The 22,429-nt window shown below is 37.9% G+C and overlaps 1 protein-coding gene across 4 annotated transcripts in view; it reads left to right on the top strand.

The window, feature by feature from the left end:
* LOC116272003 (cysteinyl leukotriene receptor 1) overlaps positions 1-21,746 on the top strand; it is a 36,450-nt gene extending 14,704 nt beyond the window's left edge. The window contains exons 2-4 of one of the 4 annotated variants that reach the window (XM_031660804.1): positions 9,199-9,504; positions 11,229-11,315; positions 18,138-21,746. In XM_031660804.1, the coding sequence (XP_031516664.1) occupies positions 18,165-19,178 (1,014 nt within the window). In that variant the 5' untranslated portion in view covers positions 9,199-9,504; positions 11,229-11,315; positions 18,138-18,164 and the 3' untranslated portion in view covers positions 19,179-21,746. Of the gene's footprint in view, positions 1-9,198; positions 9,505-11,228; positions 11,316-17,869; positions 17,983-18,137 lie in introns of those variants that run through there. The other 3 variants (XM_031660803.1, XM_031660806.1, XM_031660805.1) reach the window with 3 other exon arrangements.
* The last annotated feature ends 683 nt before the right edge of the window (positions 21,747-22,429 follow it).

Here is a 22,429-nt window from a genome sequence, read left to right on the forward strand (position 1 = left end):
GCTGTGGCATTAGCAGTGGGATATAAGCTTGCCCTATGTTGGCTGTGGGAAGTATTCTCGTTACTCAGGTGATGGGCGAGTCCATAAAGCTCCCAAGAGTGTATGTCTTTTGTGTTCATCTACCAGGGCAGGTAGAGAAATATCATCAGCTGGGGGTAGGCTTAGGTGGGTGTGAGCTCAGACTCTCCTTGGGCAGGGCTTGCCAAAGCCTCCGTGAGGAATGGGAATGTGGTTCTCAGGCCAACAGGATTATGTTCCAGAGGGGATTATAGCTGCTTTGATTGTGCCATATAGTTCACCAAAGAAGTGGGGGATAGTTGGTAGTGAAAGGCCTCACCCACCTCCCACACAGTTGGCAAGGCCAGCCTCACTCCCATAGTGCTCCACTAATGGTGCCAAGCTTAGATCCAGGCAGCTTGCTTGTGCAGAACTCAGAACTTGTCCAAGACCATAAACTTCCCCGCTGAGCAAGCAAACTTGGCATTCAGGTCTCACCCCTCCCTATCTGCCCACAATGTTAGCTGTGGCTCCTGCATTCATATCTTCAGCAGTTCCCATTTGCTCCCTGGCTTCTGTTCAAGAAAGTTAGTGCCCAGTTGTAATTGCAAAATTCAGTTGGAAACTTCTTACACCCTGTGACTCCTCCCTAATTCCACTGGGTGCCTTTCCCAAAGGCCCCTGTGAGATATAGTCAGGGATGGCTTCACTGGGCTCAAGCTGGATAATGGGAGTGCCTATAAGGCTCTTCCCACTACTGCTTTTACTTTTATATTTCACATGGCACCCTAAATCCATTCCAGTTCTAGGTAAGGTTAAATCCTCTTGTGATCTGGACTTTCAGATTCCCCAGTGGGGATGTCTGTTCAGAGGCAGGTTTTCACCCAATCACACTTTGAGAACTCACAGTTTTTCACCTAACTCACGGAATTTGTAGTGGCATGCCAGTTCCTTCAAAGGATGTGTGAATTATTCTGGTTTTCCCAGTATGTTCCTGCAGTGGTTCTTGGAGCAAAAGTTTGTGGTATGAGTCTCCGTACACTGTTCTGTCCATCCAAGTGAGATATGTACATTAGCCCTGTTTTCTATCTACGATCTTCTTCAAAAGTTATCTTTTTAAACCAGGAAAGTTGATAACTATTCCAAGGGAAAGATAGAAGCAAATAACTGAGGACCAACTCTTGACCTTTTACAGATTTTGTCTGCAGTGATTACCTCAATTGACTCTCTGAAAAATGTGTCATTAATGAAGGGAAATCAAAAGGAAGAGTGAGAATGAGGGTGGCAGTATGGTAGTAGAACTGGTCTGATGGCCATAATGCCTGGGTTCTACTCCCAGCCCTAGCTATGTGCTCTTAAAGAAGTCATTACCACTACAATCTCATCACCAGGTTTTGAATCTTGCTTTTTCACATGTTAAAAGTCTATTGGTACAAGATCTCAAAGGTCTCTTCTGGCTCAAACTGGCAACTATCCTTAGAATAACAAATGGCATGTTCTACTGACATGAGTTAAAAATATAATGTTCTCTATAAAGAAAGACATAGAATCTCACTAGTCATTTATTGTTTTCCTGCTGTGCATGCAAATTACTATGCAAAGCGCTATAGAGAGAAAATGAGAAAGTGTAAGGGGAAGTAAAATACTTGAATGAGAAGATGTGAAGACAAAATTCCTCCTTACAAGGTATTTGCAATCTAGTTGAACCTACTGGCCTTACTTTCAGCTGATTCCCAGTAAATCATAATTCAGCTTTTAGACATAGCTATAACTTTCGTTGGATGAGGAACAAACAGCTGAAATTTCGATCTTGTATGAAGTTGTGCTCATTAATTTTTGCTTTGGTAGAATGTTCTGAAAAAACAATTCTCTTACTTTTTCAAGAATTACACCAAAAGAAAGAAAAGAAAATAATATAATAAATGACATATATGTCTAATGTGCCTCAATAAAGCAATCCTGATATGAGTTAGTCTGATTAAACACATTTCTTTGGCACCAAGTATAATGTTCCTTCCTAAGTTCTGCAGAAATTGTACATATTAATTAGATCTGACATTGATTCTCTCAAAATAATAAGAGCTATTTATGACAAACCCACAGCCAATACCATACTGAATGGGCAAAAACTGGAAGCATTCCCTTTGAAAACTGGCACAAGACAGGGATGCCCTCTCTCACCACTCCTATTCAACATAGTGTTGGAAGTTCTGGCTAGGGCAATCAGGCAAGAGAAAGAAATCAAGGGTATTCAATTAGGAAAAGAAGAAGTCAAATTGTCCCTCTTTGCAGATGACATGATTGTATATTTAGAAAACCCCATTGTCTCAGCCCAAAATCTCCTTAAGCTGATAAGCAACTTCAGCAAAGTCTCAGGATACAAAATTAATGTGCAAAAATCACAAGCATTCTTATACACCAGTAACACACAAACAGAGAGCCAAATCATGAATCAACTTCCATTCACAATTGCTTCAAAGAGAATAAAATACCTAGGAATCCAACTTACAAGGGATCTAAAGGACCTCTTCAAGGAGAACTACAAACCACTGCTCAGTGAAATAAAAGAGGACACAAACAAATGGAAGAACATTCCATGCTCATGGATAGGAAGAATCAATATCGTGAAAATGGCCATACCATCTCACACCAGTTAGAATGGCGATCATTAAAAAGTCAGGAAACAACAGGTGCTGGAGAGGATGTGGAGAAATAGGAACACTTTTACACTGTTGGTGGGATTGTAAACTAGTTCAACCATTATGGAAAACAGTATGGCAATTCCTCAAGGATCTAGAACTAGATGTACCATATGACCCAGCCATCCCATTACTGGGTATATACCCAAAGGATTATAAATCATGCTGCTATAAAGACACATGCACACGTATGTTTATTGCAGCACTATTCACAATAGCAAAGACTTGGAATCAACCCAAATGTCCTTCAGTGACAGATTGGATTAAGAAAATGTGGCACATATACACCATGGAATACTATGCAGCCATCAAAAAGGATGAGTTTGTGTCCTTTGTAGGGACATGGATGCAGCTGGAAACCATCATTCTTAGCAAACTATCACAAGAACAGAAAACCAAACACCGCATGTTCTCACTCATAGGTGGGAACTGAACAATGAGATCACTTGGACTCGGGAAGGGGAACATCACACACCGGGGCCTATCATGGGGAGGGGGGAGGGGGGAGGGATTGCATTGGGAGTTATACCTGATGTAAATGACGAGTTGATGGGTGCAGCACACCAACATGGCACAAGTATACATATGTAACAAACCTGCACATTATGCACATGTACCCTAGAACTTAAATTATAATAATAATAAAAAATTAATAAAATAAAATAAAATTTAAAAAAAAAATAAAAGAAATAAAAGAGGACACAAACAAATGGAAGGACATACCATGCTCATGGATACGAAGAATCAATATCATGAAAATGGCCATGCTACCCAAGGTAATTTATAGATTCAATGCCATCCCCATCAAGCTACCAAAGACTTTCTTCACAGAATTGGAAAAAATGACTTTAAAGTTCATATGGAACCAAAAAAGAGCCTGCATTGCCAAGACAATCCTAAGCCAAAAGAACAAAGTTGGAGGCATCACGCTACCTGACTTCAAACTATACTACAAGTCTACAGTAACCACAACAGCATGGTACTGGTACCAAAACAGAGATATAGACCAATGGAACAGAACAGAGTCCTCAGAAATAAAATCACACATCTACAACCATCTAATCTAAGACAAACATGACAAACAAGAAATGGGGAAAGTGATTCTATTTAATAAAATGGTGCTGGGAAAATCATAACCATGTAGAAAAGCTGAATTGGATCCTTTTCCTATGCCTTATACAAAAAATTAATCTAACATGGATTAGAGACTTAAATCTTAGAGACAGAAACCATAAACCCCTAGGAAGAAAACCTAGAAAATAAATATCTGTAATTATAGCATGGGCAAGGACTTCATGTCTAAAACACCAAAAGCAATGGCAATAAAAGCCAAAATTGACGAATGGGATCTAATTAAAACTAAAGATTTCCAAAGACAGCAAAAGAAACTACCATCAGAGCGTAATAGGCAACCCGCAGAATGGGAGAAAATTTTGCAATCTACCCATCCAAGAAAGGCTATTATCCAGAACCTACAAAGAACTCCAAACAAACTTACAAGAAAACAACCCCCATCAAAAGCAGGCAAAGGATATGGAAACAGACATTTCAAAAGAAGACATGTAAATGTTTCACCGGCATGAAAAATGCTTTGTCATCACTGGGTCAGAGAAATGCAACCTAAAACTGGCTGCACGACATACCATCTCACACCAGTTAGAATGGTGATCATTAAAAACAGGAAAACAACAGGTGCTGGAGAGGATGTGGAGAAATAGGAACAGTTTTACACTGTTGGTGGGACTGTAAACTAGTTAAACCACTGTGGAAGACAGTGTGACCATTCCTCAAGGATCTAGAACTAGAAATACCATTTGACCCAGTCATCTCATTGCTGGGTATATACCCAAAGGATTATAAATCATGCTGCTATAAACACACATGAACACGTATGTTTATTGCAACACTATGCACAACAGCAAAGACTTGGAACCAACCCAAAGGTACATCAATGACAGACTGGATTAAGAAAATGTGGCACATATACACCATGGAATATTATGTAGTCATAAAAAAGGATAAGTTCATGTCCTTTGTAGGGACATGGATGCAGCTGGAAACCATCATTCTCAGAGAACTATCGCAAGGAGAGAAAACCAAACAACACATGTTCTCACTCATAGGTGGGAATTGAAAAATGAGAACACTTGGACACAGGAAGGGGAATATCACACACCAGGGTCTGTCATGGGTGGGGGTAGGTGGGAGGGATAGCATTCGGAGATATACTTAATATAAATGATGAGTTAATGGGTGCAGCACACCAACATGGCACATGTATACATATGTGACAAACCTGCACATTGTGCACATGTACCCTAGAACTTAAAGTATAATAAAAAAGAAAAGACCAAAGGTAGATACAACCACAAAGATGGGGAGAAACCAGAGCAGAAAAGCTGAAAATTCTAAAAACCAGAGGGGCTGTTCTCCTCCAAAGGAAGGCAGCTCCTTGCCAGCAATTGAACAAAGCTGGATGGGAATGAGTTTGACGAGTTAACAGAAGTAGGCTTCAGAAGGTCAGTAATAACAAAATTCTCCGAGCTAAAGGAACACGATCTAACCCATCACAAGGAAGCTAAAAACCTTGAAAAAAGTTTAGATGAATGGATAACTAGAATAAATAGTGTAGAAAAGAACTTAAATGACCTGATGGAGCTGAAAACCCTGGCACGAGAACTTCGTGATGCACGCACAAGCTTCAGTAGCCAATTCAATCAAGTGAGAGAAACGATATAAGTGATTGAAGATCAAATTAATGAAATAAAGTGAGAAGACAAGTTAAGAGAAAAAAGAGTAAAAAGAAATGTACAAAGCCTCCAAGAAATATGGGACTATGTGAGAAAACCTAATCTACGTTTGATTCGTGTACCTGAAAGTGACAGGAAGAATGGAACCAAGTTGGAATACACTCTTAAGGATATTGTCCAGGAGAACTTCCCCAACCTAGCAAGGCAGGCCAACATTCAAATTCAGGAAATGCAGAGAACACCACAAAGATACTCCTCAAGAAGAGCAACCCCAAGACACATAATTGTCAGATTCACCAAGGTTGAAATGAAAGAAAAAATGTTAAGGGCAGACAGAGAGAAAGGTCGGGTTAACCACAAAGGGAAGCCTCAGACTAACAGCGGATCTCAGCAGAAACCCTACAAGCCAGAAGAGAGTGGGGACCAATATTCAACATTCTCAAAGAATTTTCAATCAAGAATTTCATATTCAGCCACATGCACACATATGTTTATTGTGGCACTATTCACAATAGCAAAGACTTGGAATCAACCCAAATGTCCATCAGTGACAGACTGGATTACGAAAATGTGGCACATATACACCATGGAATACTATGCAGCCATAAAAAAGGATGAGTTCGTGTCCTTTGCAGGGACATGAATGAAGCCAGAAACCATCATTCTCAGCAAACTATCACAAGGACAGAAAACCAAACACCACATGTTCTCCCTTGTAGGTGGGAATTGAACACTTGGACACAGGGTGGGGAACATCACACACCAGGGCCTGTCAGGAGGTGGGGAGCTGGGGGAGGGGAGGAATAGCATTAGGAGAAATACCTAATGTAAATGACGAGTTGATGGGTGCAGTGAACCAACATGGCACATGTATACCTATGTAACAAACCTGCACGTTGTGCACATGTACCCTAGAACTTAAAGAATAATTTAAAAAAAGATAAACATTGCATATTCTCACTTATTTGTGGGATATAAAAACCAAAACAATTTAATTCATGGATATAGACAGTTGAAGGGTGGTTACCAGAGGTTTGGAAGGGTAGTGGGGAGGAGGTGGGGATGGTTAATGGATACAAAAACATTAATTAGAGAGAATGAATAAGACACAGTATTTGACAGAACAACAGAGTGACTATAGTGAATAACAACTTATTTGTACATTTTAAATAACCAAAAAGAGTAAAATTGGATTGTTTGTAACACAAAGGACAAATGCGTGAGGGGAAAGATACCCTATTCTTCATGATATGATTTTTATGCATTGCATGCTTGTATCAAAACATTTCATGTACCCTATAAATATATACAGCTACTATGTCCCCACAGAAATGAAAAATTAAAAAAAATTTAAAACATAAATTGAATGACCACAGAGAAGCAATGAATGGAATTATCAAGAAAGGTACAGACAAAATACTGTAGCATTTCAAAGGAGAGAAATGTAAAATTGGGTTAAAAGGATCAATAATGGCTTACTATTTCACTAGGAACAAAAAAGAAGTATTATTACAATTTCATTTAGTAGAAGATACCAGTCTGGGGACTACCTGGGGACACTTTTGGATCACTAGCTGTTCCTGGACCTCACTTAACACAATAGTATATAATTGATTCTTGTTCATACAATTCTATTGCAGCAACAATATAGTTGTATGGTATATGTGTTGGCACCTTTTTTTTTTTTTTTTTTTTTTAAGAGACAGGCTCTTGGTCTGTCACCAGGCTGGAGTGCACTGGTACAATTATGACTCACTGCAGCCTTGACCTCATGGGCTCAAGCAATTCTCCCCCCTGAGCCTTCTGAGTAGCTAGGACTACAGGCACTATGCCACCATACTTGGCTAATTATTTTATCATATTTTTTTTGTTCTTTGTTTTTTCTGAGAGAACTAATTTTTTAAAATTATCTTACCATTCATGTCCCTTAAAAACAGCTGTACTGAGGTAGAACTGACATGAAGTAATCTGCACACATTTAAAGTGCACAATTTGATGAGTTTTCACACATGTATATACTTATGAAACCATCATCATAATCAACATAGTGAATATATCCATCACCCCAAAGTGTCCCCTTTGTAATTTCTCCCTCCTGTCTCTAGTTATGGGCTCTCCCCTTCCTACCCTGTTCCTATTCCCAGGGATCTGCTGATTTACTCTTCATCACTATGCACTAGTTTATCTAGAATTTTATATAAATGGAATCACACAGTATGGATTCTTTTTTGTCTGGCTTCTTTCACTCAGTATAATTGTTTTGAGATTCATCCACATTGTTGACTGTTTCAATAATTTCTTCATTTTTAGCGAAAACTCAAGGTATAATTTATACATCATAAAATTCACCTATTGTAAGTGTACAATTCAATTATTTATAGTAAATTTCCAGAAGTGTGCAGTCATCACCACAATGCAATTTTAGAACACTTTCACCACCCCCTAGAAGATCCTTTGTGTCCAGTTGCAATCACTCCCTGCTCCCACGTGTGGATTCAGGCAGCTATCACCTATCTCTATAGGTTTGTCTTTTTGGGATATTTCAGATAAATGGAATAAGCAAAATGTGGTCTTTTGCATATAGCTTTTCCATTTAGCAAATATTCTTGAGTTGATCCATGTTGTAGCATGTATCAGCACTTCCTCATGACTTTGAGTAAAGAAAAAATTTCTTAGCTATGGCACCAAAATCACAATCTATAAAAGAAAAGTTGATGAATTGGATGTCATCACAATGAAAACTTCTGTTGTTTGGAAGGCACTGTTAAGAGAGTAAAAACGCAACCCATAAAATAGTAGCAAATATTTGCAAAGCATTTATTTGATATAGGTATTGTGTCCAGAACATATAAAGAACTCTCATACACAATAATAAGAAAATAAACATCCTAATGAAAAATGTGTGAAATATTTGAATAAACATTTCACCAAGGGAAATATATGTATGGCAAATAAGCACATGAAAAGGTGCTCAATATCATTCATCATTAGAAAAATGCAAATCAAAATCAAAATGAGATATCACAACACACGTATTAGATGGATATAATTTAAAAGACTGACCATACCAAGTGGTAGCATATGGTGATATGGAGGGGATACCAAGTAGTATACCCACATTACCCACCTTAAAAAGCAGTTTTCAGTTTTTTAAAAAGTTTAACATACACCTACCTTATAATCCAGCTACCCAAAAAAAGTGAAAACATGCCCATATAGAGACTTGTACATAAATGTTTGTGGCAGTTTTATTTGTAATAGTCAAAACCTGAAAGCAACTCATATGTCCATCAATGAGTAAGCGTATAAACAATTTGTATATCTATATAATGAAATCCTATTCAGCAACAATTTTTTATTTTTTGTAGAGGAGTGGTCTTGCTGTTTTGCCCATGCTTGTCTCGAACTTCTGACCTCAAGCAATCCTCCCATCTCACCCTCCCGAAGCACTAGGATTACACAACTAACCTGGGGTCTGATATTCTTAGAAAACCTCTGGGCTCTCTTATTTACCTTGTACACTAGAGCTTGACCAGGTTATAGGTTCAATAGATGCTAAGGGCTGATGCAGAAAACGTATCCTCTTCCTTATAAAAATAGGGGCTCCTTAAATATTTGTTAACCTGAACTGAATTGGTCTTAACATGAGCTGAATAAAAGATCTGAGTAGCTCTTGAATTAAACAATTAAAATCAAAATCATACAACCACTTTTGACTTCATTAACTCACCTTTACCCTCCCTATCACCCAGATAACAATGGTAGAGCCCAATATTGGCAGAGCTCCTGTCAGAGACAAGAGTCCTCAAGGAACTGAAAAGGAAAGAGAAGGAAGGAGTGAAAGTATTGAGTGCCTACTACGTGCAAGGCTAATTCATAAAGGAACCATAGAAGACCCTTCAGAATCCTGAACTTGAAAAATACTACATTGTTGCCCAGACAATGTGACATTTACTCACTTGTGTATGTGAAGATTGGACTAAATTGTAATTGCACAGTCACTATGGAAATGGATAACCAGATAGTGCATTAAGCTGGTAATATTAAACTTCTCATAGGTGGGTCTTAGAAATTCATAAACTTTCTTTCTTGTCCCACACTAGGGGAAAAAAAAGCTTTGTCTAAACACAAAACCAGGACAGAGCCAAGTTAATTTTCTTCACAGATGAGTAGAGTCATATAATTTCAGGATCAGAAAGGATTTTTATACATTCAACATTCAGTCACTAGATTTTTATTGATGTACGGAGACCCAGTACAAGCTAAACAAACTTAAAAAATATGTTTATTGCCTGATTGACAAAATATAAAAGACAACTCTGAGTAATTTTGCACCAGCAACACACACTTTACCCAGAGTGTAGTAGGTTACATATGTCAACTTCTTACCTAGAGAAGAAGGAACAATTTGGAGAGGGAGAAGAAAGTGGAGAAGATCTAAGAAATTATTATCTGAGTACAATGGGGGTTCAAATGGCAATATTGCAGCAGTAGGTTCAGGTTTCTACTTTTAAAACTAGACTATATTTTTCATTTTTGCATTTCTTTTATTTTCCTTTTGATTTTCTTTTTTTTTAGTAGAGTTCCTTTAGAAAGTTCCAGTCTATTTCTACTGATTAAGAATAAACTGAAGGGGCCGGATGTGGTTGCTCATGCCTGTAGTCTCAGCACTTTGGGAGGCTGAGGCGAGCAGATTACCTGAGGTCGGGAGTTTGAGACCAGCCTGGCCAACATGGTGAAACCCCATCTCTACTAAAAATACAAAAATTAGCTGGGTGTGTTGGTGCATGCCTGCAATCCCAGCTACTCAGGAGGCTGAGGCAGGAGAATTGCTTGAATCTGGGAGGCGGACGTTAGAGTGAGCAGAGATCATGCCACTGCACTCCAGTCACTCCAGCCTGGGCAGAGTGAGACTGTCTCAAATAAATAAATAAACAAACAAACAAACTGAAGGAAAGTGTTTATTTTGTTAGCGCTTGGACCACGGATAAAGGAATAGTAGCTAGGCTCTGGCGGCCTTGCAGGCAGGAATTAAAGTTGCCATAGGACAAGAAAAACTTAGAAGAAAAGCATTCAGGTTGCTCCTCCTTCAAGAAAGCCCATCTCTGCTCATTTCTTGGAGATTTGTTATACTTTCTTAGATTATTGAGTATAATTTAATTGAAGAGAAGTGATATATGCTTATGAAAAGTTAACTATATAAAAAGTTGATCTCCAAAAGTATATAATATATGCCAAATTAGTGATGTAAGCACTACATGCTATTATAGTTTATAAGGAGAAGAGTGCAAGGTTCTTTAAGCCATTCGTCCTTTAAGGAAAACTATTTCTAAGCCATCCCAGACAGATACACTTGATATTTTTAATGTTCTAACACCTATTCGTAGCAATCCAGATCCCTGGATGTAAAGTTCCAAATTACTTCCCCTCTTAACTTTATAACCAAGTGTTTAGAAGAGAAGATAGAGGAAATACCCTGGTTTCATAGAGAGAGGAATATTTTATAATAGTGTGTTCATTTTAGATAGAGAAGCTACAAGCACACAGCAGCAAATATCTGTGACCAACCCTTGTCTGTATTCCAAGTTTCCCCCTGGGAATGTAAAAACAGATGGAGAAAAAAGAAGGAGACACAGAATTCAGTGACTAGCCCTAAATCTGTCAGTAAAGCTTTGATGCCCCATTACACACTCTGGATCTATAAATAAGGTTGCTAAGTTCTCATGACCCTTCCGGACTGCTTCTACAGTTGTTAACTTCCTTTTCAATCTTATGATTTCAGCGTGGGCTTCCTCTGATATTACACCATAAAAAGCATTGATCACCATAAGAAGGAACATTTGTGAAGGTACTCCAGTGCCAGAAAGAGGTATACCTGAATTTTCCAAATGAACTTTGCTTTTTCAACTTGCAATTATCTTAACAAAGTAACTTACTTCATTATTCTCACGGAAATAAAATCAGTTCTATTTATGTTTGTTGCTAGCTTTTATTAACCCATTTGTTTTCTGCTAAGACGGCTTTTACAATGCTGTATTGTAACCTCTTCACACTTCTAAGTTATCATTCCTATCCCCCACTAGAATATGAGCTGCTTGAAGGCAGGGATGAGGTCTAAAGTATCTTAGATTTCCAAAGAAACTCTCTGTATTCATCTAGTGGAGGGTAACATTATTGGGGGATCACAGTAAATTCTAAAAAGCAAATTAAATGCTGTTTCAGCCAAGTAAAGCCATAATCTGTGAAAAGAGTGGCTTGTACTAAATGATCTCTACCACTCTAGGATTCACCACTTGCTTGAAAGTTTTACAATCTTCTTTTTATGGCTTAATACAAATTGTTGACTTCATTATAAATAGACAACTGAATCTAAATATTTAGATTTTTAGAAAAGTTTATTTTGGTCTGCAAGGACTGGGACGTTATTAATGAGACTAGAGACCATCTGCTTCTTTGTATATTTTTATAGTTATTTATCAGTTTTATTTAGCATCTTTCAAAGATGTGAGAATTTCAAACTTAATTATAACATGTAATGGACAAATGATTAGTCTATATCAATGATATGGGTGGGATTTTTTTGCTTTTTAGATACAAGGTCTCACTGTTTTGCCCAGGCTTATCTCGAACTCCTGAGCTCAAGCAATCCTCCTGCCTCAGCCTCTTGAGTAGCCGGGATTACAGGCATGTGCCACCACAACTGACATTATCTGTGCTTTTTAACATTATGGTTAGCCTTGTGACTTAGTACTTTCCTTGATATATTGGGAAGCAACTTTACTTACACAGCAACTTCAGACTCTGACATTGGAAAGATTTTAATTTATATTGGAATGAGAAGATAACTCCAAATGGTTTTAAATGACAAATAATACTTTCAAATGTTAAACTTGCCCTATCATTAATTTAGTATTCACTCAACACTTACTGAGCGCTTATGGGCAAGGTACATATGTGCTAGGCCCTGTGTGGGCTGCTTTTTTATATATCAACCAGATAGTCTGGGAGATAAGATATTTATACAAATCATTGATTTGCAAGATTGATTTAAGTTCCTCTAGAAGTTCATCAAAGATAGAAATTACTTCAGAAAGAGGCTGAGGGAAGACTTAGTCAAGAAAGTGTAATTTGAGCTGAATGATGAGTAGTTTTTGTATATGCAAAGAAGGAGGAAAGGGCATTTCAGGAAGGAGGAAAGGCCATTCAAGAAGAAAAAAGACAGTGAAAAAAGACAGCCAGGTGGGTAAGCTTATGGCACATGTCACTGGTATACTGAAATAGTTGTTTCTTCTAACTATACAGTGTACAAAAGAGAGCAGTGAGAGAGAAACTTGGAAAGGTAAATTGCACCCAGACTATAGAGAGCCTTAAATATCAGGCCAGGAAGTCTAGATGTTATTCTGAAGGCATTCTAAATCACTGAAGATTTTAAGGAAGACATGTCATAATTGAAAGCTACAATGCGTAAAGAATTATTCCAGAAAGGGTTTGTAGCAAGGTAGATTGAAAGTTTGCCATCACGCCCGGCTAATTTTTGTATTTTTTTGGTAGAGACCAGATTTCACCATGTTGGCCAGGCTGGTATTGAACTCCTGACCTCTGGTGATTTGCCTGCCTTGGTTTCCCAAAGTGCTGGGATTACAGGTGTCAGCCACCATGCCTGGCCTGAGGTAGTGAGTATAGTGCCCAATAGGTAGTTTTTCAGTCCACAATCCTCTCCCTTCCACCCTACCTCCTATGATAGTCTCCAATATATACGTTCCCATCTTTATGTCCATATATACCCAATGTTTAGCTCCCATTTACAAGTGAGAACATGCAGTATTTGATTTTCTGGTCCTGCATTAATTTTCTTAGGATAATGGCCTCCAACTGCATAAATGTGCAGCCAAGGACATTATTTAATGCTTTTTTATGGCTGCCTAGTATCAAATAGTGTATACATACCATATTTTCTTTATCAGTCCACCATGGATGAGCATCTGAGTTGATTCCATGTTTTTACTATTGTGAATTGTGCTGCAATGAACACATGAGTATATGCGTCTTTATAGAAAAACAATTTATATACCTGTGGGTATTTACCCAATAATGGGATTGTTTGGGTAAAATGGTAGTTCTGTTTTAAGTCTTTTCAGAAATCTCCAAACTGTTTTCCATAGTAGCTGAACTAACTCACATTCCCACCAGCAATGTGTAAGTGTTCCCTTTTCGCAACCTCACCGACATCTATTACTTTTGTTACTTTTGAATAACAGCCATTTTCACTGGTGTGAGATTACCATCTCACTGTGGTTTTGACTTGCATTTCTCTGAATAGTTACGTTGAGCATTTTTTCATATGTTTGTTGGCTGCATCTATGTCTTGTTTTGAGAAGTGTCTGTTCATGTCCATTGCCCATTTTTTAACAGGGTTGTTTTCAGAATGTTGATTTAATTTTCTTATAGATTCTGGATATTAGACCTTTGTTGGATGTATAGTTTGCAAATATTTTCTCCCATTCTATAGGTTGTCTGTTTGCTCTGTTGATAGCTCCTTTTGCTGTGTGGAAGCTCTTTAGTAAAATTAGATCCCAATTGTTAATTTTTGCTTTTGCTGCAATTGCTTTTGATATTTTCTTCGTGAAATCTTTGCTAGGTACTGTGTCAAGAATGGTATTTCGTAAGTTTTCTTGTAGGGTTTTTATACTTTTAGGTCTTATGCTTAAGTCTTTCATTCATCTTGAGTTTATTTTTGTAGATGGTGAAAGGATGTGGTCCAGATTCAATCTTCTGCATATGGCACTAGCCAGTTATCACAGCACCATTTTTTGAATAGGAAGTCCCTTCTCCATGGCTTGTTATTATTGACTTTGTTGAATATCAGATGGTTGTAGGTGTGCAGATTTATTTCTGGAATCCCTATTCTGTGTCATTGGTCTATGTGTCTATTTTTATACCCGCATTATGCTGTTTTGTTACTCTAGCTTTGTACTGTAGTTTAAAGTAGTGTGATGCCTCCAGCTTTGTTCTTTTTGCTTAGTTTGCTTTGGGTGTTCAGGCTCTTTTCTAGTGCCATATGAATTTTAGAAGTGATTTTCTTAATTCTGTGAAAAGTGATGTTGGTAGTTTCATAGGAATATCATTAAATCTGTAAATGGGCAGTATGGCCATTTTAACAATATTGATTCTTCCCCTCCAGGAGCACAAAATGTATTTCTATTTGTTTATGTCATATCTGGTTTCTTTGAGCAGTGTTTTGTAATTCTCATTGTAGAGATCTTCCACCTCCCTTGCTAGCTGTATTCCCACGAATTTTACTCTTTTTGTGGCTATTGTGAATGGACTTGTGTTCCTGATGTTTTCCATGTTGCTTGCTCTCTCTCCCTGTCTTTCTGGGATGCCAATGAGTCATGGGTTCAGTCTATTTACATAATCCCATATTTCTCAGAGGTTTTGTTCTTTCTTTATTTTTTTCTTTATTTTTGTCTGACTGAGTTATTTCTGAGAACTGATCTTTGAGCTCTGAGATTCTTTCCTCACCTTGGTCTGTTCTGCTGTTAATATTTCCATTTGCATTATGACATTCCTAAAGAGAGTTTTTCAGCTCTAGAAGATCAGTTTGTTTCTTTCTTAAAATGGCTATTTTATCTTTTAGCTCTTGTATAATTTTATTGGATTCATTAGCTTGAATTCTGTTGCAGCTTGCTCCTGAATTTCAATGAGTTTTGTTGCCACACAGATTTTTAAATTCTATGTCTGTCATTTCAACTATTTCAATCTGGTTAAGAGTCATTCCTCAGGAGCCAGTGTGGTCATTTGGAGATAAGAAGATACTCTGGATTTTAGAATTGTCAGAGCTCTCCCACTGGTTCTTTCTTATTTGTGTGGGCTGATGTCCCTTTAAGGTTTGAAGTTGCTCTTCTTTGCATACGGCTTTTTGCTTTTATATTCTTTGATGCCCTTGAGGGTTTGACTGTGGTATAACTTAAGTTTAGTCAATTGACTTTGTTTCTGGATAATTTCAGGGGTCCAAGTTTCAGCCCCGTCCTCCTGAGCTGTGTGTTTTAACCTTGGTGGACTGGCACCAGGTCCACAGTTTTTCGCTGGTCCTTCAAGATTAAGGACCTGCTGTGCTGGAGGAACCAAGGTGTTCCCAGTCTACTGACAACAACACGTCAATAGGGACTGCCAGCAAAACCACTTCAGGGTGGTGGAGGGTGGCAGTGGGGTCTTTGCACATGTACTGGTGAAGTGGTGGGGAGAGGATGCAGGCAATTGCATGCTAGTGGCAGTCTATCTACAAAAGCTCTCTGACTGTTATGCAGGGTCATCTGGTGAAAGAGCTAAGGTGGTGGCTGCTAGCAAGTTATTTGGCTGGGCAGCTGAGGCTGTGCTGCAAGCAGGTGTGGCCAGGCAGGGACCCTGGGAGAGTCCAGCAGACAAGGGTATCCTCAGATCAGACTACCGCTATCCTCTGAGCAAGATAGCCCTGCTCTGTCCAGGTCTGGCAGTCAACAAAGGATGAAGCTACTTATAGGAGTATGGCGATCCTTGGGGTATGTGTAACCATGGCCATGCTCCACTATAGTCATTCTGGTGCCAAATACTCTGGGCTCTGTGAAGGCTGGATTTCTGTCTCTGCCAACTCTCTGAGCAGTTCTCCCTGCTAGCTCAAATGTCCATGGAGAACATGGGGTCTCCTGCAGTTAAGATTCCAAATGTCCATGGCCCGCATGTCCTTGCGGCACTCCATGCCTGTTTCACTCATCTCTTCCCCAGGAGCTGCTCTGGGCCAGGAATGAGTCCTAGTACTTGGTACCCCTGTGCAGTGTTCTCAGCTTCCTCCCCTTTCAGCCCAGGGTCTCCATCCTCCATCTGTCCACTTTCAATGCCTTTTTTACAAGGATCAATTTGGAGTGTGCCAATCTTCTTCACAGTCTGGTCTTTTGGTGGAAGAAGCTCTTTCTGACTGCATATAATTGGCCATCTTGGCTCAGATAATCCATCCAATGTTTATCTTATACCAAAGGTTCTTGGTAACAATAATACAAATGGCATTTTTTAATGAAAGGGGAAAAATGGAACAACTTGCTGGGATGGCTAGACGGATGGACACTGCATCCTCAACAGCAAATATAATTGTTAGCAGTAGTAAACCTGGGAAGTTATGTCCTACCTGCAACAACTACCATAGCTATCTGTTTCTGTATCCCTAGTAAAGATCAGTCCCCTTCATGGCTGGCAGTTTTTGCATACTCAAGCAGGCTTCCCACCTTACAAACCCCAACACCTCTCTTACAAGGGAGCAGGAGTTGTGTAAAAGGACAACATCAGACTTCAATCAAAGATTATCTGACATGTTACATATTGAGTCCCTTCAACCTTTGTAAAGAATAAAAGAGGATAATCTAGAGAAACATGAGAGACATCACTACTTCTACACTACAATATCTCACCTCAAGCCTTCTCTGATCAGAACTTATTGACTGCCCTCAGTGACATAGCTGAAATAGACTAGAGCAAGTATCAACTACAAGAGAAATTCTTCCTATAAGAGAAATAACTATATATTGCTAAACAGTAAAGTCTATAAAGTTTAGAAAGAGAACAAGAATGAATGGCTACATTTTTCTCACCCGACAAGTATATTCCAACTACTTATACTACATCTTTCTTCAGAGATTTAAATACTGGTGCAGATTTTAGAAATGTATTTTATCACTCTGGAACATTTTTCTCATCATTAAAACAACTATATGGCTTCTAAGGTTTCTTTTGCCATGGAGTTCTGCAGTTATAGGTGGAGTCAACCATGTTCTAGATTAATACTCTCCCCCAGGGGAGGGAGTTTCATTAACAGCAAATTAGATTATTTTCCACAGGTGTGGGCGGCACTCAACAGATATTACCAAGGAAGTCCTCTTCCTGAGGGAACCAAGCATTTTCATCCAGATTTTATTCTCTAAAATATTTCAGAGATTTTCCAATAAATAGATAGATATAGATATAGATACATTCATACATGTGAAACTGCTATCTTAAAGCTTTTCTCTAATAGAAAAACAAGTTCATTTGAAAGGATAACCTACCAAATTAAACTAGAGTAATATGATTTAAAATACAGGAGGGCTGGCCGGGCGCGGTGGCTCAAGCCTGTAATCCCAGCACTTTGGGAGGCCGAGACGGGCGGATCACGAGGTCAGGAGATCGAGACCATCCTGGCTAACACGGTGAAACCCCGTCTCTACTAAAAATTCAAAAAACTAGCCGGGCGAGGTGGCGGGCGCCTGTAGTCCCAGCTACTCCGGAGGCTGAGGCAGGAGAATGGCGTAAACCTGGGAGGCGGAGCTTGCAGTGAGCTGAGATCCGGCCACTGCACTCCAGCCTGGGTGACAGACCTAGACTCCGTCTCAAAAAAAAAAAAAAAAAAAAATACAGGAGGGCTGTTTTACCTAGGTCTTGAAGATTTAGAGGAAGTCCATCAGAAAAACATGGGAAGGAAAGGACAAAAAATGTTTTTGGATGCCTGTAGGATGCAAACTCTTCTCCAGAGGGTAAGATACAGCTGAATCCCTCTTCAATGCCTCACTACTCTTGCTTGCTGCTGTGGCCAAAAAGTATACATAGTGACACTATGAAATGAAACATTAGTACTTCCTGTAATTTATGGTCTAGTTAAAATTGACAAATTTTTTTTTATTTATTGTAGGCACAAAGCAGACATTCCTAGAGAAACATGGATGAAACCGCAAATGTGACAGTATCTTCTGCCACATGCCACGACACTATTGATGACTTCCGCAATCAAGTGTATTCCACCTTGTACTCTATGATCTCTGTTGTAGGCTTCTTTGGCAATGGCTTTGTGCTCTATGTCCTCATAAAAACCTATCATGAGAAGTCAGCCTTCCAAGTATACATGATTAATTTAGCAGTAGCAGATCTACTTTGTGTGTGCACACTGCCTCTCCGTGTGGTCTACTATGTTCACAAAGGCATTTGGTTCTTTGGTGATTTCCTATGCCGCCTCAGCACCTATGCTTTGTATGTCAACCTCTATTGTAGCATCTTCTTTATGACAGCCATGAGCTTTTTCCGGTGCATTGCAATTGTTTTTCCAGTCCAGAACATTAATTTGGTTACTCAGAAAAAAGCCAGGTTTGTGTGTGTAGGTATTTGGATTTTTGTGATTTTGACCAGTTCTCCATTTCTAATGGCTAAACCACAAAAAGATGAGAAAAATAATACCAAGTGTTTTGAGCCCCCACAAGACAATCAAACTAAAAATCATGTTTTGGTCTTGCATTATGTGTCATTGTTTGTTGGCTTTATCATCCCTTTTGTTATTATAATTGTCTGTTACACAATGATCATTTTGACCTTACTAAAAAAATCAATGAAAAAAAATCTGCCAAGTCGTAAAAAGGCTGTAGGAATGATCGTGGTCGTGACCACTGCCTTTTTAGTCAGTTTCATGCCATATCATATTCAACGTACCATTCACCTTCATTTTTTACACAATGAAACTAAACCCTGTGATTCTGTCCTTAGAATGCAGAAGTCCGTGGTCATAACCTTGTCTCTGGCTGCATCAAATTGTTGCTTTGACCCTCTCCTATATTTCTTTTCTGGAGGTAACTTTAGGAAAAGGCTGTCTACATTTAGAAAGCATTCTTTGTCCAGCGTGACTTATGTACCCAGAAAGAAGGTCTCTTTGCCAGAAAAAGGAGAAGAAATATGTAAAGTATAGTTTAAACCCATTTCCAGTCCAATCCAATGAAAATAGTTTCCCAAATAAATATTTTCCCAAATCATTTACAAAAAAATACAATTTTTCATTAATATTTTACAAATACTTAACTATTTGGGTTTACAAATCTATCTCATTTTTGCATTCACATGATTAGATATTTATAGATATTTTAAGTGCTAAAAATTCAGTCCACAACTATGAACTAAATTATAAATAATTTTGACCACTTACCAGAATTTGGAGAATATTTGTATGTTTGCACTATAAAATATGTCTTATATTAAAGTTTTCCTTTTCAAATAAAAGCATTACAAAGGATAAAATACATAAAATTAGTCAATATAAAATATATGTAAGCTAAAAGTTACAAAATATAAAAATACATATAAAATTGGCAAAGAGTTTTCAATCATTCTAACATATTCCTTTGCATGCATGCCATCGGATGAGAACTGGAGATGACTCAGAAGCTAAATAAAATGTACTGTCAGCTTTCTTTGTAGTACTGATTAGCTGGGCAAATTAGGGCCATTTCTTCCAAAAGAGAATGTAAAAATGCTAGAACAGACTAGTATTCAGCTAAATGGTCCTAAAGACACCATACAATGTTCAATATGGAAACAGGAGAAATCTGGTCAAAAGCCAGTTTGTCTCCAGTTTTCTTCTGCCTTTGCCTCAGGCTCCCAAAATTGAATAGTGGAGTTTTAGCTGCTCCGTGAGGTTCCTGTAGAGAATTCTCTCCATCCATGACATAAAATTCTTCCTTAAGAAGCCAGACAACTGGCAGTCCCTTATATAAACAGAAGTAATTAAAAATTTATCTGAAGAAGAGGAAAGGAAAAGGAATCTACTTTTCTATATGCCAATTGCTGGGATCAAAATAAACTACAAGGGATTGATGAAGAAAATTGTGAATGTTCATGTTACAAATTATTTTAAGAAGTGCATACATTTATGTATATGTATTCAACAACTTTATGTAAGAGATTTTCCTCTATGATATGCATTATGGCTGAAAGTTCACTATAAGTTTTATTATTGTTTTATTACTTTTTATTGGTATGTTGACAGGAATATCATGGATATATTTACAGTGACTTTTATATTACAGTGGACGCTTTGATCTTTAAACAGTCACAACAACTCATCTAGGGCTGAAATATAATATTCGTGGACAAGTTTTTGCTGAAGTGTAGTGTGTCCTTTAGCTTTGCCTTTCAAGAGGTACATTACCTCAGAGGAAATAAATGATAACTATAAAGAAAAAAGAAAGCTTTGGGAAAATTTTCTACCTGAATCTGCCATGGGTACATTATTTCTATTTCATTTCTAATGTTGTAGTCCCTTGGGGAAAAAATTACAAAACATAAACAGAAAGGACTTCTAAGGCATAGTAATAGCTTGTGCCCACTTACTTTTAATATACCTGTGACCTGGCCATCCCTATACTCTTACCCTATACTATTTTTCCCTTGCTGGAGACAAAGATCAAACATAATATTTATCACAAAATTCAATCCTCATTTCTCATTTACTGGGCCTTCTGCTATTCAGCAAGTAGCATAGTATGGTAGAAGAGCACTAGATTGGAATCCAGAAGACCTGGATGCTAACCTGGTCTCTATTGCTTACTAGTTATGTAATTCTAAGCAAATGACATAAACTCTAATCCTCAGCTTCCTCATTTGTAAAATGGTAATAATAATAGTTATCTTGCATTTTTATAGGGCATTTGTGAAACTCAAATGAGATCAGGAATGTTAAAGTTTTTAAAAATATGTAACAAGATATAATTTTTAAGTATTTAGTGGTACTTCTGTTACTTAAAATTACTGAGTCATATTTACTACATAAATTCTCAGATTTGAAAGAATTTGAACAAAAAAATAGCCATAGTTAAATCCTACTCCACATCAAAGAATCTTGTGGGTTATTTATTTCTTCCAGGCTTTTGTCTATGTTGTCATTTCCAATCATAGTCCCACTTCCTCCCATACAGCAACATACCATAAAATCTTCAATTACTTGCAAGCCCACCATAAATTTGCTTTTTTTTTCATGTCTTATGTATTTATAGCCTCTACCATACTGCATAGTACTTAATGTTTTCACCAATTTTTCCACGTGTTAATATTGTCTCCCAAAGTGGAGTTATCACTTTGTGGAATTATAAATTCCTTGAGGTTGAAAATTATGTATTTAAGTGGTAGTGTCTAACATTTAATAAACTCTAACTATATACTATATTCTATTTTAAGTGCTTTGCCCATATCAATTCATTTTATGCTTACAACTGCCCTGCAAGGTATGTACCATTATTATGCCTGCTTCGCTGAATTAAAAACTGAGGTGAGGTTATGTAACTTGCTCAGTCAGTCAGCTAGTAAGCACTGGAACCAAGGTTAAAACCCAGGCAGTGTGATTTCACAACCCATGTTCTTAATTTGCTATAATATCCTGCTGGACCATTTTCAGGCAAAAAGCTTCAGCTGTGAGAGAGAAATAGGTTCTACAGATGTGTTTTTCAACGTTGAGCCTATAGTTAACAGTACAATATTATATATTTAAAAGTTGGTTAAGAGAATATATTTCACCTTAGGTGCTTTTACCACAGTAAAAGATATACAAATACAGAGAGAAAGAGAAATATAGAAAATTAAAGTTTATTTTTTAATGATGTTTAAATTATTTATTCATTTATTTTAAAAACTAGGTTTAATTAAACTACAGGCTTATGTTTTTTAATTATATAAACACATGAACCATGACCTAAAGCCTATTATTTTAGTTGGAAGAACATCTTAAGAATATTATATCCTGGCCCAGCATGGTGGCTTACGCCTGTAATCCCACCACTTTGGGAGACAAAGGCAGGTGGATCACAAGGTCAGGAGTTTGAGACCAGCCTGGTCAACATGGCGAAAACCCGTCTCCACTAAAAATACAAAAATTAGCTAGGTGTGGTGGCATGCACCTGCAATTCCAGCTACTAGGGAGGCTGAGGCAGGAGAATTGCTTGAACCCAGAAAGTAGAGGTTGCAGTGAGCCAAGATCGCACCACTGCATTCTAGCCTGGGTGACAGAGCAGTCCTCTGTCTCAAAAAAAATAGAATATTATATCCTAGAACATTGACATTAAAAGGAGCTTCGCATTTGTGATTCCTAATGGCCTTCACACACATTCTTTTGGTTGTAAACGGTCCTTTCAAATATTATCAGCTATCTAAACTCTCATTATATACTTAGTT

This window comes from Papio anubis, chromosome X (assembly GCF_008728515.1).
Source record: "Papio anubis isolate 15944 chromosome X, Panubis1.0, whole genome shotgun sequence".
NCBI lineage: Eukaryota > Metazoa > Chordata > Mammalia > Primates > Cercopithecidae > Papio > Papio anubis.